Genomic DNA, 17,733 nt, shown 5'->3' with positions numbered 1-17,733 from the left:
GTGTAGTTTGGGGGAAACGTGTTTTGACCACTCTACCCATGTGGATGTTTACACCACCCAAAATTTTGTTTGGATATCAAGACAGATAATGATTCCCACACGCCAAGAGGTATAATGAGGCTTTTGGGTGATAGCAACTTGGGCTGTCAAGCAAATCTGCAAATGGCTTGAGAGATCAAGGAGGGGTAACTGACTTGGCTTTTGTTGTGGTTAGGGGCTAGAGCTGGACTGAGGGTTCCTGTGACAAGCCAGGGGATTTGTAGTTTGAATTTCTGGCTGGTGCCGATGGAGGAGGCACCAGCTCTCTTACCAACTTGCCCAGATATGAGACAGTAAGGGAAGGAGTAGTCAAACATGTAGAGTCAGGCTGTATTACAATTTGGGTTTCCTATTACAATTCATCTTTAATGTTTTGACGGATGACTGAAATGTGCCTTGTTTCATTTAATTGAATTTGAATTTAAGTAACCCATTATGATGCTTGATGAGGCCTGTAGGCTGAGTCAGTACTTGAATGACTTGTTCAGAAGCCCAGTGTTGTGTGCTTTGGTGAAGTGAAATATGCTTCTTCGTCACTATTATGATGCCTAGAACTCCAAAGGGGGTAAGGAGTGTCTTGATGAGGTCTTGTATTGTAGTTTTAATATGTGTAGAGGCATGTGAGACTTCGATTTGTATTTTGGGTATTTATGAGACAAGAGATTCCAGGATTTCTTTATCCCATAGAGGGCCATCTTGGATAAGGAATTGTTGCTGCCATACAGCCATACCATAGTTAATGGCCCAAGAGTCTGTAAAAATGTGCAGATGGGGTCTATTATTGTCCAGGGCATCCAGTGATAAGATGACTGCTTGAAGTTTGGCCAATTGTGCCTATCTTTGGATCCCATCCTTTATCACTGATGTCCTGGTTGAGGGATAAAAACAGCTCTTCAGTGAGCTCCATCATGTGTAATGGTGACACTGCTATCCATGAATATATGGAGCCTGATGGTGCAGTGGTTAAGAGTTCAGGTGCTACTCACAAAGGTCGGCAGTTCGAATCTACCAGATGCTCCTTGGAAACTCCATGGGGCAGTTCTACTCTGTCCTATCGTGTTGCTCTGAGTTGGAATTGACTCGATGGCAACAAGCTTTTCTTATTTTTATTTTTTTGCTTTGCTGCTAACTTAGTCCCAAGGGGCTTCTCAGGTAGTCAAGGGATCTAGGAGAGGAAGACCTCCTCCAGCCCCTGATAAGGGACCGAGGGCAAGGAGGCCACCTTTCCTGCAGGTGGTATATGCTAGAGGGCACAGGCTTAGCTCCATCCTGTAGGTATCATTTTCCTTTTCCCTAGGAGGCTTCAATAGCCATGTTGACGTTGTGGGGTACTGCTTTCATGACCCCAGGCATAGGAGGCAGTTTGGTATGGAGGGTCACGGGATTGAGGCCTGAGAGAGCCTTTCATTTTAGAAAAGTCCAGTATGAGACCAACATTTGCTGCTCTAATGACATATAGCTTGGGGCCAAGGAGGACAGTTCTTTGGACTAGAAATCCATTGACAGCTTAACCACCATGGGTGGTTCAGAGCCACTAGGAGGCATGAGAGGAGGTTGTTAAAACCTTTCTAGTGAAGGAGTCTCTGGTAGGTTACTAATGTGCTTGTATGTTGTATTACAATTTGGAAACATACTGGAGCTTTTTGTTGTAGGGGGCATCATTCAAAATGGGACAATTTGTGAGTAACAGTATAAATGAGCTTAACTAAAATTTATAAACAAGAAATATGCTGCCTCCATAACAACAACAACAACAACAAATCCTAAAAAATATTAGGTTTGTTTTAACGTTGTGGGACTGATAAGATCAATAGTTGTTTCTTGATAGCGTAGGGAATAGAGCAGCCATTGACTGACTAAATAATGTCCAGAAATCTTAGCAAAGTAGTGGGATCTTGTGCTTCGTGTGGGACAATGACATACTTTTTCCTCTGCTCCTTCATAAATGTTTGTATGTTTCCCAAATAAATGTGTCAAAAGAATTTCCTTGGATGAAGGTATTGTCAATATAATGTCATACCTGTGTTCCTGTAGAAAGTTGGATGCAGTAAAGAACTTGACTGCAAAGATTGCTTGTGGTGGCAGGGAGAATGAGGCTATCTATGGGTAACCAAGTAAAGGTGTATTGTGTCTCTTCAAAGGTGATGAGGCTGTTGAAATAGACATTTAACAGAACATATTAGCTAAGTCTATGACTGCAAAGTATTTACCTGTTGGTGATTTGATGGAGTCAGTAATTTTAATACTGTTGGATATGGAGACCTTTATGTGTAGCACCGTGGTATTAAGGTTGTGGTACCCCATCGTGAAGCTCCATTCATTCTTTCCAGGTTTAAAAATGGGCCAAACTGTCTCTTAAATAGAAAAACAGTAAGAATTATCACCCCTTCTCTAAATAGTTCCTTTCTAATAAGTTTCATTCCTTGAAGACCCTTTTTTAATTTATATTGAGTCTTATTAACTATCTGGGAGTGAGCATTTTATCAAGCCAGTTGTAACTGACAAAGGCTTAGTTTAATTTTATTACTCATGTATCATGGTATGTATGCCTACTTTGAGATATTTTAGGGCAATGGGTGTTATGACCATGGAGCATTTAGGCACTAGCTTATGAGAAGCTCAGTTGATTTCCTCAAGGTTATGGAGCATAGGCCTTTTGTGGTTGAAAATATAACCTAATCACTTGATCCTAAATTCAGGGTTTTTTTTTTTTATTATAAGATTAGTTATTCTCTATCTCTGGAAATATATTAAAATACATATAAAAATAATATAACTAGCTATTTTTATCTGCTTAGATCACAGCTACCCGAGCATATTAAATTTTGCTTTAATGTAAATTGGCGAAACATCTTTGTATAGATTTAAAAAGCAATTTCCACTGAACCCAGTGTCACTAGCCACTGTGCATATAAATTTAAATTTAGATGGTCTCTCTAATGTTCTTACAATTTTACATTCTTTAATGGAAAACATTAGATAGGATCATTTTATGATATGCTAAACGAACACATCATCTGTGACTTTATTTTCTTCTGTTTCCTCCTTAGCAATGCTTCTGAATGTCTTGAATCATAAATTAGGTAGCATAGTTTAAATCTATTACAAAGCTTATAAAACTATTCTTAAGGGAGCCATGAATCCAGATTCCATTCATTTTCATATTACTGAGTGAATTAATTTATCTTAAAATACCACTTTGTTTTACAGATTGCCCAATAACTTAAGACATGAATAACTGTCCTATAAAAAAAAAAAAATGAGAGGAAGTTGAATCGTTTTGAGGTGTGTGTGTGTGTGTGTGTGTGTGCGCGCGTGCACACATATTTCTGGAAATAATTTATATATGGTGTGGAAAAGAGTGTTTGATATATTATAAATCTGACACTTTTGACCTCTCTGAAAACAGTGGAATTAATCAAGCTATTTTAGGCATAAGAAATAATTTTTTATTTATAAGGTTTTCAATAGTTACCCTTTTGAAGAGATTAACTTTTTTTAACCACCTTGTGATTAATTAGAAAATAGTAAAACTTTAAGAAAGTGATAACATTAAGTTTTTATTAAAAATGTTTGAGTAGTTATATGAACTTTTCATTTCCTCATTCAACTATATAAATATGTTCCCAGAAAGCATGTTTTCATACGAAATCTTCCAGTGTGTTTTTCATTCTCACAAGTGTTTTCATTTAATCTTGATTATTCAGGTTAATGATTGCATTAGGCTTTTGAAAATAATAGTACAAAAGAAGCAAACTAGAGTTCTCCATTTATTCATAGAAATGATGCTGAATAATTCATAGGAACGGTATGGAATAATAAACCTCCACTTTCACTTGAAATACTTCCGCTCTTCTTAAGATTCACCTAACTTTAATCAAGGAATCTTTTCCCCCAAGGATTTGTTTATAGCACCTTGATCTCTTGTGAAATATAGACACTGACCAAGAAAACTGAACCAAAATTATGAGTCATTCCTCTCATTTTCACTCCCATGTTTGTCTTTCACATGCCACACTTAATTATTTCTTTTTCTTCTCTCCCTTTTACCATTCTTTTGTACAAGGTCACACAAGCCATAATATTAAGTAACATTTATTGAGCATTTGCTGACACAGGAACTAAACTACATACTTTTCATGCATTATTTCTTTAATCTTCAGAAAAAAACCTGTGGGCAAAATACTACTACAATGGCCATTTTTTTAGATCATGAAATGGGAATGATTTTAGAGAGGTTAAATTATATACCCAAGAATCCAGAGCAATTAAGTGGCAAAACTGATATTTAAATCCAGATCCATATGATGCCAGAGCTCTTGCATTTAACCACTTATCACTCTGACTCCAAGTTCAGGAAAGGTCATATTTCAACGCCATGCTGCTGTGTATCCCAGCACTACACTGTTTCTACTAGATCATGATACTACATTGAAAATAAAAAAGTTAGAACCAGAAGGGAAAATAACAGCCCAAAAGTATATTTATAAATTGACCTTCTTTTAAAACACACAGATACACATGTGCACACACACATTCAGCACTCAGGAATAGAATAATTACTATTTATCACCAATGCTGTTGACCCTGTGGATAATAATGCTAACTAGGATATATTGTATAGTAGAATTATTGTACGTGGAAGTTTACAGTTGACAGGACTTTCCTTTGTACGTTAGCTGTCTGTGAGGTAGACAGTGGGTAGTATTGTTCTTATTTTACATAGAGGTTATGCAATTTTGTTGTAGGGAGAGAGGTCAGAAACATCAGAAATTGTGTTCGAATTTGTGTATAAAAGCACAAAAATCCAGTATACTTTTTATTGTGTCATATTGGAAGATTTGAAGAAAAGCATGTAAATTCCAAACATATAAAGAACAATTTAGGTGTCAGTTTGGGTTTTTAAAATTAAGTGAAACCTGCAAAGAGATGTTACTTATGCTATAGAATTATTTTTTTTTAAGTGCTTACGATTCCTGTGGATTTTTATGGACAAATCACAATATTCCCTTCCTGGAGCAATTTAAAACAGTGATGAATAGGGTATTCAGTATTGCTTAGCTAAGGTTTTTTTGTTTTTTTTTTTTAAGGTATGCCTAGGCTTCAGTTAATGTTTTAGATATGTTCTGCATAATGCCTCATATAGATAACAAAGAAAAACCAGTTACAAAGGCAAATAGTGTTTCATGATTTGCATCAAAGAGAAACAGATCCCCTCTCCCGTCAGTACTGTGTGTTAACTCATGATTCTATGGCTTGAATTATAAGTAACATTACATAAACATAATGCTTTGAGTATTTCGTCTGGAAAGAGTACTATTCCAACGTATTTGTAGGAAATCTATTACTCCAAGGGGCTTCTGCCTAGAAAGAGGAACAGACTGTTCACTTCAAGTAAACTTAAGATTGTGGTTAACAAAACTCTGGAAGCAAATACCTAAGATATGAATGATCAACATGTTTTCATTTTTGTGAAAAGGTACATATAAACTTCTGAACAAAGATATTACTCAAGAGTATATGTATTTTAGTTTCACAAAAGGGGATTTTCAATATATTACAAAGTGAGGTGAGATTTGAATAAGTTAAGAATTATGTACGTGTTCATTATCACGAAACCACAGTATTAAAAAACCCTAATGCTATCAACGTAAGTTCTGATAACTAACGTTTGGGTTCTAAAATCTTCGAATCAAATGTTCTCTTATCAGGAAGATATGAAGGTTAAGTATTTCTGAGATCACTCTGATACACTACAGTTTTGAAAAAGAAATGCAGATGAGTATTTGATTTTAAGTGTGACATAATTTTATAGCTACCCACTGGGAATTTTATGTAAGAGACTGACTGAGCCTCAATAATTTATATTCACTTTTAAAGGATTTTATTGGACCTACTTCCCCACCTTACTTAAATTGGTAATTTAAATTCCGTTACTTTGAAAGTCAACAGTACACGCATGTTATAATTGAAGCTCAAACTTGCGTCCATAGAAGGGAAATGGCAGTTAGCCTCTTCGTGAATGCTGCACCTATTGTATACTAGAACTCAGGAATCTGTTCATTTGCATGTGCATATTAGAAAGTAAGACTTTCTGCTTTGATCAATATTCCACTTTATGTGACTTCTTGGTATGAAAAGCAATAATTTTGAAACAGGAAGTTTTTACTTATTAAGGGCCTATAATCAAAGGAGACCTTCTTACTTTAAAACTCAGATTTGATACTGAAAGAGTACATCAAAATAGACATTATGAATTTGCTGATTGTTTTTCCTTCCTATGGAGACTAGCCTGGTTTAAGTTTTAGTTGTGATTCTATAAGACATTTGTGAAACATTAACATTCACAATATATTTTCACTTAGAACACTCAGAAGATTTCCCAAAATATGTTTTAATATTTTACCCAGAAAAGCATTTTATGTGATGAATTATGAATGCATGAGTTTAAAAAGTGCTTTTTTTTTCCTTGTGGATCATATGATGGAATAAAAAATTTCACATTTTTAAAAGTTTATTCCAGTTCCATCTATAGAAAGAGCACTAATTTCAAAATCATTTTAAAATAATCCCCCCAAAACAATTTTTATAATCTTTGTTGAAATTATCTGTATAATATTTGTAATAGATTTATAAAGTCCATTATATGGACTTTATTTGAATAAAGTTGTAAATATCTAAGTTAACTTTGTGTGTTTCAAATAACCATATGCTAACAGTGTCACTTAAAAGAAAATTCTTATGCATAAAAAATTAAATCCTTTCATGAAAATCTGTATTGGAGAATAAGATATTTTATCTGGTTCACAGATAAGTTCAGAAACATATTTTCTAAAAATATTTTTAGTAACAGGTAGTTAGCATCAATGATTATGATTCTGCTCTTTCTATGGAAATGTTCATGAGTGGGTATATAATTATACCATGATATTAGCAAATGGACCCCCAAATGAATATTATTTCGACTCTAGGCTATGATTATTTCTAAAATATCTCATCATCAATCTCTCTCTTCTTTAAAGTCTCAAATATCTATCAGTGTAGAAGAGTGGGAAGACACCAAAGATACCAAAGAACAAGGTCACCACCGCAGCAACCACCGCAACTCGACATCTAGCGACCAGTCAGACCACCCCTTGCTGCGAAGAAAGAGCATGCAGTGGGCCCGAAGACTGAGCAGGAAAGGTCCAAAACACAGCGGTAAAACAGCTGAGAAGATAACCCAGCAGCGATTGAACCTCTACCGGAGGTCAGAAAGACAGGAGCTTGCTGAACTTGTGAAAAATAGAATGAAACACTTGGGTCTTTCCACAGTAGGCTATGGTATGCTCTTTAAAAATATTGTGTCATATGGATTTGTGATTTCTTGCCATTTTTATCGTATAATTGGATCTAATTTAGTATTTAAGAATCACTTTTATTTTACAGGCTAATGTGTAGGAACTGGTGGCACATCTAATCATACTTCAAATCGTAATGATAATAATAAAATGAAGTGCTAACATTTTTAAACACTCAGTTTTGGGGCACTGTACTGAACATCTTCTATGCATTATCTCATTTTTAATGTTTATCAAACTCTTTGAGCCAGACAATCTTTTTCTGGTTTAGAGATGAGGAAATATAAGTCAAGTGACTTGCTAAGTAGCTTGTTAATAGCAGAGATGGAATTTATATACAGATGTGTCTGTCACCAAAGTCTCTCTTACACACACAGACATACATGCACACACCCCCTATCTATTCCAGTGCCTGAGATAATAAATTTGAGGCTTTGTTCAGTAAATAAATGTACCAACTATAGATGAACCAAACTGTTTCTATAAAATCTGTTTAGTTTTTTTTTTTTTTTTGGCACAGAAACAAATTCTTCAAGAGCTCTAATTTTAAAGTTCATGTAGTGCATGATCCCATATTGTGCATATTTGTCTCAATCAGTATTAGGTTTTTATGTTGATCCATTATTGCCATATAGACCATACAGCAAAAAAAACCAAACCCAGTGCTGTTGAGTCGATTCCGACTCATAACGACCCTATACAACAGAGTAGAAGTGCCCCATAGAGTTTCCAAGGAGCGCCTGGTGGATTTGAACTGCCGACCCTTCAATTAGCAGCCATAGCACTTGACCACTACACCACCAGGGTTTCCATAGACCATATAGACACAACTTAAATAAATAATGCAAAGATAACTTTAAATATATTATTTATTACTGTATGAATTTTATTTTTAAAAATTTTGTCAACCCAGTGAAAACCAAATGATGAATAAAAGGTATTTCATTTTGTTTTATATATAGCTTGTGTAAACCTGGAGCTAAAATTGTATCAGTTTCATGAAGGTTAAGGATAAAATAGAATACATTTAAGGATAAAATAGAATACATTCCATATTTCCTTCCATTTTAACTTTATTAAGTCTCAACTTTAAGATAATGCACATAAGGAACAAAATCAATCTAAGAATTAGTTTAAGAGTAGTTGCCTGTGTTCAAATTAGGAAAGGAAATATGTTTCCTGAGTATCTACTTTACTTCGAGAGCTATTCTAGGTGTTTTCCATCTAGTGTGTGTTTTCATGGACTCCTTATAATCCCAGTTTGATAGGTATCTCTTTGTATCTTTATCATTTTATCTTTCAAGAACCTGAAAGTCAAAGGTTAATGACCTTGTTCAAGAAAATAGAGTTGAAATGTATTAGAGTCTGGATTCCATATATAATTGAAATTCATAATTATATTTCAATGACTTAAATATATTATAGGCTCAATGTGACCAGTGATTTTTACATAACCACACTAGGTCTTACATTAAGAAGCAAATCAAAAGGAAAAAAAAAAATCCTTCTTTAAAAAATATATTAACAGCTGTTCACTCATTTCATGATATTAAGTGTATGAGTATACTTCTTATAGGGCTATAGTCATATTTATGAGTACTTTTGTTAGCTGTTATTCAGCTACTTTTTTATTTTTTTTTCTGAAAAGTTTTAGTAAATGAGTGTTCATACAATTCTAGCTGTTTTTTTGAACAGTATAACCCCAGGCTTGTCCTGTAAGCAATATGGCAGATTACCATTTTGACTGTTAGTGACACAAAAATGCATAAGCTGGCTTCATAGGAGAATCATCAGGGCTTTTTTTTTATTTTGGTTATGTCTGAACAGGCAGGCTGGGTGTTCTCTGGTGTTTGCTTGTCTGTGGGCACATTACTTCTCACCACCTTGTTCCATGAGCTGGGACAGTCACTCAGCTGTGGTGCAGCAGGGCAGGTCCAGCAGAAGGGGAGGAGCTGGAATGGATCATTTGTGGCATGTACTGGGGCCAGCAGGGCAGGGTTGGGGGTCAGTCCAATCCAATAGAGTGTGCCTGTGCTGGTCATGGGTGCATTGCTCAGCACGTACAGCAGATAGGCAGGAGGGAGGAGGGAGCTTGTGATATGTGGAGCTAATTGAGTGTGGGAAAGAAGAGAAAGAGCAGAGAGAAGTAAGAACAAACAAAAAAAAGTGCGAAGGGAGCCTGTCATTGGAGTGGTGTAGACTCAGGGAAGCCATGTACTAGTGGCTTTCTAGCCAGGCAGTGATGCACAGCCCAACAAGAAGGGACAGATACAGCACATGCAGCTATGTGGGTGGGAGAAAGGAAAGGAAGGAAGGGAAAGAGAGATAAGAAACTAGATAATTTAAAAAAAAAAAAAGTAGAAAGACATGCAGCAAGGTGGTCAGGAGAAAATGTAAAGAGAAAGACAAGAAACTGAGAAAAAAAAAAAAGTTGCCAGATGGTTGGGAGGAAGGAAAAGAAGGAAGGTAGAGAGAGACAAGAAACCGAGAAAAAAAAAGAAAGGAAAAAAAATTGCCCCAAGGGAGCTCACTGGTCGCAGGTCCCCAGATAAACGATGTTGCACAGCCCCTCTAGAAGGTGCAGAAGTGGCACACAGTGTCAGATATTCACGAGAAGGGTAAGGAAGGCATGTGGAGAGAAACAAGAAACCAAGAAAAAAAAGAAGAAAGAAAGGAAAAAAAATTACCCCAACGGACCCCACTGGAAGCAGTTCCCCTGACAAGCAGCACTACACAGCCTGTCAAGAAAGAGCAGAGATGCACATGGTGCCAGGTGTTCAGTAGAAGGGTAAGGAAGGTAGAGGGAGACAAGAAACTGCAAAAAGAAATGAAGAGAGAACGGAAAAATTTAAAATGCCTCAAGGGAGCCCAGTAGTGTGGTTGTGTGGACAGGGGAAGTAGCTTCCCAGCTGCGTGGCACTGCACAGCCTGTCTAGAAGAAGCAGAGATGGCACATGGCACCAGGGTTTCAGGAGAAAAGAAGGGACAGATGGTAAAGACAAGAAGTTGAGAAAAGAAAAAAAATCCCCAAGGGAGCCCACTGGCTTGACCACATGTACCAGGGAAGTGGCTCCCAAGCCGAGCAGCACTGCACAGCTGCTCTAGAAGGGGCGGAGATGGCACATAGCACAGGTATTCAGGAGATAGGAAAATAGACAAATAATAGAAACTGAGAAATGAAGAAAAACAAAGGAAAGAAGAAAAAAAATGCCCCTAGGGATCCCAGTGGCATGGCAGTGTGGACCAGGGAAGTGGTTCCCCAGGCAAGCAGCACTTTACAGCCTGTCAAGAAGGAGGGGGGATGTCACATGGAGCCAGGTGTTCGAAAGAAAGGAAGGGGATGAGAGAGAGAGAAGAAACCAAAGAAGCTGTAAAAAGCAACAACACCAACAAAAAATTGCACTGAAGGAGCCAGCCGGTGTGGGTGGGGCAAATCCAAGTGGCAAGGAACTGAGGCCTCCCCACTGGAGCCACCAGGGCCTGCCGAGAAGCAGGTGAAGCTGAGCAGAGGGAAGAAGGGTGGGTGGTTAGAAGGCATGTATCACTGATTACTGGGTACTCTGTCTCCTGCTGGGAGCTCCATGAAGCTGCCTTCCTGACTCCCCTGTCTGCCATTCTTGGTGACTGAGGAGACCAAGATGGTGAATCTGTGCGCCGTTAGCTAATATCTCTCCTCTCTGTTCTGTCAGTTTTCTTATTCCGTTTGGTGCTTGGTTGAGTTCTTTATCTCTTCATTTGACACCTAGGGTTCCAGGATTGACATTAGTCTCTGTTCTACTTAGTTCTTCGGGTCTTTGCTGTGGAGCGACGGTGTGGTGCTTTCATGTATAGCTCCATTTTGGAGTTCTCAGAACTTTTAATGAACAGAGCTAATAGATGGATATACAGACAGACAGGGACAGATAGATGATAGATAGGTAGGTAGATAGGTAGATATTTTATGAGTTTGTACAGTCACATGATTAAAATTTAGGGCTAAAGGGTTTTTATTTCACTGTTTGTATCTTCCTTTCTCCAACACTTAGAATCATGGTTGTCACCACCACCAGGAATGATAGAATTATGGTATATTTTGTTCCACAATATACATAAAGCAGACTCAGAATAATAATGGAATGCTAATACTAACAACATAATGACTAAAAATTTTTTTTTTTCATTTTGTTTTATATTTTTTACCTTAGGTTATACAGCACAATAGGGATATATAGCAAAATTAATCTGTTTAGGGCTTGGAATAGTTCCTCTTCGTGTAGGTAAACCACCAACTTGATGTAAATTTAGGCTCATTTTCACTTTCAATGTCTGGGGATTGCTTTTTCTAAAATTTAAATTTGTTTTGTATTTATTTTAAATATTTATGTGGTGCCCAAATCGAATGTTCAATACAAGGTATAATCAAAGACATTTAACTTTCTCTCCCTGTTACTGCCACAGGGTCTCTTTCCTCCCTCATGGATAATAAATACATACATATATATATATATATATATATATATATTAACAGTTTGTCCTTCCATTGTTCAAACATAAAGTTTAGAATACAGAAGACATCATGATATGTTCATTTTTTCCACGTTGCTTCTTTCACAGTATGTCCTAGAGATCATCAAAAAACCAAAAACCAAATCCATTGCCCTGAAGCTGACTCCAACTCACAGTGACCCTACAGAGATCATAAAAAAAAAAAAAAATTTTTTTTTTTTTTTTTTACAGAGATCATAGGCTGATTGAAATACAGAGATAATCCTTGACTCTTTTTTGCTGCCCAGCACTGCATTGTGTGGACGTACTGTCATCTATTTAACTGGTTTTTTATTGATAGATATTTTACCCAATATTCCGTTGTGTGGGCATACTGTAGTCTATTTAATTAGTCCCTTTTGATAGATATTTGGATTTTCTCCAGTCTTTTGTGATTACAAATAATCCTGCCATTAGTAGTTTTATGAATATAGATTTTCATCTTTTGGCCAGTTTATCTTTGGGATGGATCTAAAAGTGAAAATACTGGAATAAAGTTTAAGTACGTATGTTGTTGGCCAAATTTCTTCCTTAGATGTTTGTCATTTCGTATTCGTACCAGTAAAGTATGAGAGTCTATTTTCCCAAAACTTTTTCAATGGAGTATGTTGTTAAACTTCTGGATGTTTTGCCATTCTAGTAGGAGAAAAGTGGTATCTCTGTATACCCTCTTATTATTGTGAAGTTGAGCATCTTTTCATGTGGTTAAGGGCCATTTTCAATGACCTGTTTACCTTTAGCCAAAATTTTTTATATGATTCTTATTTTTTAAGTTGCTTATATATTAAGAATACTAACTCTATTTGAAATATTTGTTGCAGATATTTCTTCTCAGCTTACATTAGTCCTTTTTTCATCAAGTATTTTAATATAATCATTTTTTCTATCTTTTCCCTTATTGCTTATGATTTTGAGTCTTAGTGTAGCTTTCCAAGGCTAGAGAGGAATGTTTGGCATTATATTTTGCATTTAAATATCTGATCTAATGGAATTTATCCTAATGTATATGGTGGGTGATGGAACAAATTTTTATTTTTCCAATATATTTTCCAAATTCAATTATACAATGCCATTTATTAAAACATATACCTCCAAAGATTTTGTATACTTCGTTTACCAGATACCAAATTTGTACATGTAATTAAGCCTATTTCTAGACTTCCTGTTGTGTAACAATGTTACGCCTGCCTATTCACGTAAAAGTACTCACTGTTTAATTATAGAGGCTGTAGTTTTATAGTATATTTTAATACCTGCATTCTTCTTTTTGAGTATTTCCCTGGCTATTCTTATATGTTTATTCTTCTGAATGATTTACCCAGTGTAATGCATTGTTTTATTTCTTCACTACTGCTTCCATGGACACTGATTGTGGATCCAAGTAAAATGAAATCTTTGACAACTTCAATATTCTCTCCATTTATCATGGATGTTGCTTATTGGTCCAGTTGTGAGGGTTTTTCTTTTATGTTGAGGTGTAATCTATTCTGAAGGCTGTTGTCTTTGGTTTTCATCAGTATGTGCTTCAACTCTTCACTTTCACCAAGAAAGGTTGTGCCATCTACATAGCACAGGTTGTTAATGAGTTTTCTTCCAATCCTGATGCCCTGTTCTTCATATAGTCCAGCTTCTTGGATTATTTGCTCAGCATACAGATTGAATAAGTATAGTAAAATGATGCAACCCTGACACACAACCTTCCTGACTTTAAACTACACAGTATTTCCTTGATCTGTTCAAATGACTACTTCTTGGCCTATGTACATGTTCTCTCATGAGCACAATTAATTGTTGTGGAATTCCCATTCTTTGCAATGTTATCCATAATGTGTTATGATTCACACTGTCAAACGCATTTGCATAGTCAGTAAAACATGGGTAAACATCTTTCTGGTATTCTCTGCTTTCGGCCAGGATCCATCTGCAATGGCTATCCCTTGATCCAAGTCCTCTTTTGAATCTGGCTTGAATTTCTGGCAGTTCCCTGTCGATGTACTGCTGTAACTATTTTTGAATGATCTTCAGCAAAATTTTACTTGTGTGTGATATTAACGATATCGTTCAATAATTTTTGCATTCTGTTGGACCACCTTTCTTTGGAATATGCAAAAATATGGATCTCGTCCAATCAGTTGGCCAGGCAGCCCTCTTCCAAATTTCTTGGTGTAGATGAGTCAGCATTTCCAAGGCTGCATCTGTTTGTTAAAACATCTCAATTGATATTCCATCAATTTCTAGTCTTGGAAACCCCGGTGGCATACTGGTTAAGTGCTACGGCTGCTAAGCAAAGGCTCAGCAGTTCGAATCTGCCAGGTGCTCCTTGGAAACTCTGCGGGGCAGTCCTACTCTGTCCTATAGGGTCGCTATGAGTCAGAATTGACTTGACAGCACTGCGTTTGGTTTGGTTTGGTTTTTGTTTTTCACCAATGCCTTCCGTACAGCTTGAACCTCCCTTCAGTGCCATTGGTTCTTGATCATATGCTATCTCCTGAAATGGTTGAATATCGATTAATTCTTTTTGGTAGTGACTCTGTGTGTTATTTTCATCTTCTTTTGATGCTCTCTGTGTTGTTTAATATTTTCCCTGTAGAATCCTTCAATATAGCAACTCAAGGCTTGAATTTTTTCTTCAGTTCTTTCAGCTTGAAAAATGCCAAGTGTTTTCTTCAATTTGGTTTTCTAACTCCAGGTCTTTGCACATTTCTTTAAAATGTTTTATTTTGTCTTCTCGAGCCACCCTTTGAAATCTTCTCTTCAGCTCTTTTACTCCATCTTTTCTTACAATCACTTTACCTACTTGATGTTCAAAAGCAAGTTTCAGAGTCTCTTCTGACATCCATTTTAGTCTTTTCCTTCTTTCCTGTCTTTTTAATGTCCTCTTGCTTTCTTCATGTATGATGCCCTTGGTGTCATTCCACAACTACTCTGATCTTTGGTCCTTAGTGTTTAATGCATCAAATCTATTCTTGAGATGGCCTCTAAACTCAGGTGGAATACAATCAAGATCATACTTTGGTTCTCATGGACTTGTTCTAATTTTCTTCTGCTTCAACTTGAACTTGCATATGAGCACTTGATGGTTTGTTCCACAGCTGGTTACTGGCCTTGTTCTGACTGATGATACTCAGTTTTTTCCATATTCTCTTTCCACAGATGTAGTCAGTTTGATTCCTGTGTATTCGTTCTGACAAGGTCCACATATTTAGCCACCATTTATGTTGTTGAAAACAGCTATTTGCAATGAAGAAGTTGTTGGTCTTGCCAAATTCTATCATATGACCTCTGGCATTGTTTCTGTCACCAAGGCCATATTTTCAAACTGCCAATCCTTCTTTGTTTCCAACTTTTGCATTCCAATCACCAGTAATTATCCATGCATCCCGATTGCATGTTTGATCAATTTCAAACTGCAGAATTTCGTAAAAATCTTCATTTTCTTCATCTTTGGCCTTAGTGGTTGGTGCATAAATTTGAATAATAGTTGTATTAACTGATCTTCCTTGTAAGCATATGGATATTACCCTATCACTGACTGTGTTGTACTTCAGGATAGATCTTGAAATGTTCTTTTTGATGATGAGTGCAATGCCATTCTTCTTCAGTTTGTCATTCCTGGGATAGTAGATGATATGATAGTCCGATTCAAAATGGCCAATACCAGTCCATTTCAGCTCACTAATGCCTAGGCTATTGATGTTTATGCATTCTATTTTATTTTTGATGATTTCCAATTTCTCTAGATTCATACTCAGTACTTTCCATGTTCCTATTATTAATGGGCATTTTCAGCTATTTTTTTTTTCTCATTTTGAGTTCTGCCTCATCAGCAAATGAAGATGCCAAAAGCTTGACTCCATCCATGTCATTAAAATTGACTCTACTTTGAGAAGTCTGCTCTTTCCCAGTTGTAATTTGAGTGCCTTACAACCTGAGGGACTCATCTTCCTGCACAGTACCAGACAATTTTCCACTGCTATTCCTGTGGTTTTCACTGCTAATTTTTTTTCAGAAGTAGACTGCCAGGTCCTTCTTCCTAGTCTGTCTTAGTCTGGAAGCTCAGCTGAAACCTGTCCAGTAAGGATGACCCCTCTGGTATTTGACTACCTGTGGCATAGCTTCCAGCATCACAGCAACACACAAGCCACCACATTATGACAAACTGACAAATGCTTGGGATAATTATCTTAGGGTAGTCTTTAGTCCTTTTTTACTTATCTATCATCATCTCTTTTCTTCCCTAGACTTTTAAGTTTTAGTCAAGACAAACAAACAAAAAAAAACCATTGCCTTCAAGTCGATTCCTACTCAAAGGGACTCTATAGGATACGGTAGAACTGCCACATAGGGTTTCCAAGGAGTGGCTGGTAGATTCAAACTGTTGACTTTTTGCATAGCAGCCAAGCTCTTAACCACGGCATGACCAGGACTCCTAAATTCTTAAACTTAAACTTGTTGAGCCAGTTCATATATACTTGCCATTATATATTTTATTTCCTTACTTGTTTTTTTTTTTTTTACTTGTAATACTATTTTTCATTCTTCATCCAAGCTCATATTCAATCTTTTATCTAACATTCCCTCTAACACCCAAAAACATCAAGATATAAACTTGAATCTTATTCTCAAATTGTCTAATTACAAATTTGCCCAAAAATGCTGCTTTAGAAGTTATATATTGGAAGAAAAATCCCTGGGTGGTATAAACAGTTAGTGCACGTGGCTGCTAACTGAAAGGTTCGAAGCTCAAGTCCACCCAGAATGCCTCGGAAGAAAGACTTAGTGATCTACTGCTGAAAAATGAGACACTGAAAACCCTTAGGAGCATAGTTCTACTCTGACACACATATGATCACTATGATTCAGAGTTGACTTGACAGTAACTTTTTTTAAAAAACGAAAAAGTTAATTTAATTACAAGTCATTGGTAAATCATAAACACTGAAAAGTAAATACATTAAAAATATTAGTATTTCAACTAATATTTGGTAACTATGCTTCTTTTGTCATTGAGGATATGGGTTACATCTAACTTGTTCACATCTCTATTTTAAAAGTCTAATATATAGTAACTACTTCATAAACCCCTCAGAAACCCTGGTGGTGTAGTGTTTAAGTGCTATAGCTGCTAACCAAAAGGTCGACAGTTCAAATCCACCAGGCACTCCTTGGAAACTCAATGGGGCACTTCTGCTCTGTCCTATGGGGTCTCTATGAGTCGAAATAGACTGGATGGCGATAGGTTTGGTTTTTTTGTTTGTTTGTTTACCTCATAAAAAATAAACAAAAAACCCTTCGCCGTCCAGTCGATTCCAACTCATAGCAACCCTGTAGGACAGAGTAGAACTGCTCCATATGGTTTCCAAGGAGCACCTGGTAGATTTGGACTGCTAACCTTAGCAGTCATAGCTCTTAACCACTATGCCACCAGGGTTTCCAAACTACCACCTCATAGGCAATGCCTAATATGTAGTAGAAAGTCAAACTTTTTGAAGCATTCTGTGAAATAAAAAATAAAACAAGAAAGAAAAACTATGTAAGTAATTTATAGTAAAATAATGAAATGATAACCAAAGCAATAGCAATTACTGTAAAGTTTAAAGAGAAATACATGGCTGAATATAGTTATTATAAGTTCTGCTAAGACTTGGGGATGACTTATGTTTTCTTAAAATGCTGTTAGAAATGTACTTTCTTTTTTGATCTTCAAAATAAGATCTAAAGTCAGCTGGATTTACATTAAACAGAGATTTGATCTATGATTCACATTTTTAAAAAATCTGTAGGGTTTTTCAAGCAAATTTTTAAAATAAAACATGCATATCTGTGTTTC

At 36.4% G+C, this 17,733-nt stretch overlaps 1 protein-coding gene and 1 long non-coding RNA gene across 5 annotated transcripts in view; one reads left to right on the top strand and one right to left on the bottom strand.

Annotated features, from left to right (window-relative positions):
• LOC126066822 (uncharacterized) overlaps nucleotides 1-17,733 on the bottom strand; it is a 917,409-nt gene that overhangs the window by 225,794 nt on the left and 673,882 nt on the right. The gene's annotated exons all lie outside the window — the stretch shown is intronic.
• Nucleotides 1-17,733, top strand: part of KCNT2 (potassium sodium-activated channel subfamily T member 2) — a 571,079-nt gene that overhangs the window by 514,840 nt on the left and 38,506 nt on the right. For 2 of the 3 annotated variants that reach the window (XM_049868194.1, XM_049868195.1), the window contains exon 25: nucleotides 7,062-7,362. In XM_049868194.1, the coding sequence (XP_049724151.1) occupies nucleotides 7,062-7,362 (301 nt within the window). The remainder of the gene's footprint in view (nucleotides 1-7,061; nucleotides 7,363-17,733) is intronic. The other variant, XM_049868196.1, reaches the window with a different exon arrangement.

This window comes from Elephas maximus, chromosome 24 (genome assembly GCF_024166365.1).
Source record: "Elephas maximus indicus isolate mEleMax1 chromosome 24, mEleMax1 primary haplotype, whole genome shotgun sequence".
Taxonomy (NCBI): Eukaryota; Metazoa; Chordata; class Mammalia; order Proboscidea; family Elephantidae; genus Elephas; species Elephas maximus.
Note: the sequence above shows the minus strand (reverse complement) of the source record. Positions and strands in the feature narration are given on the sequence as shown.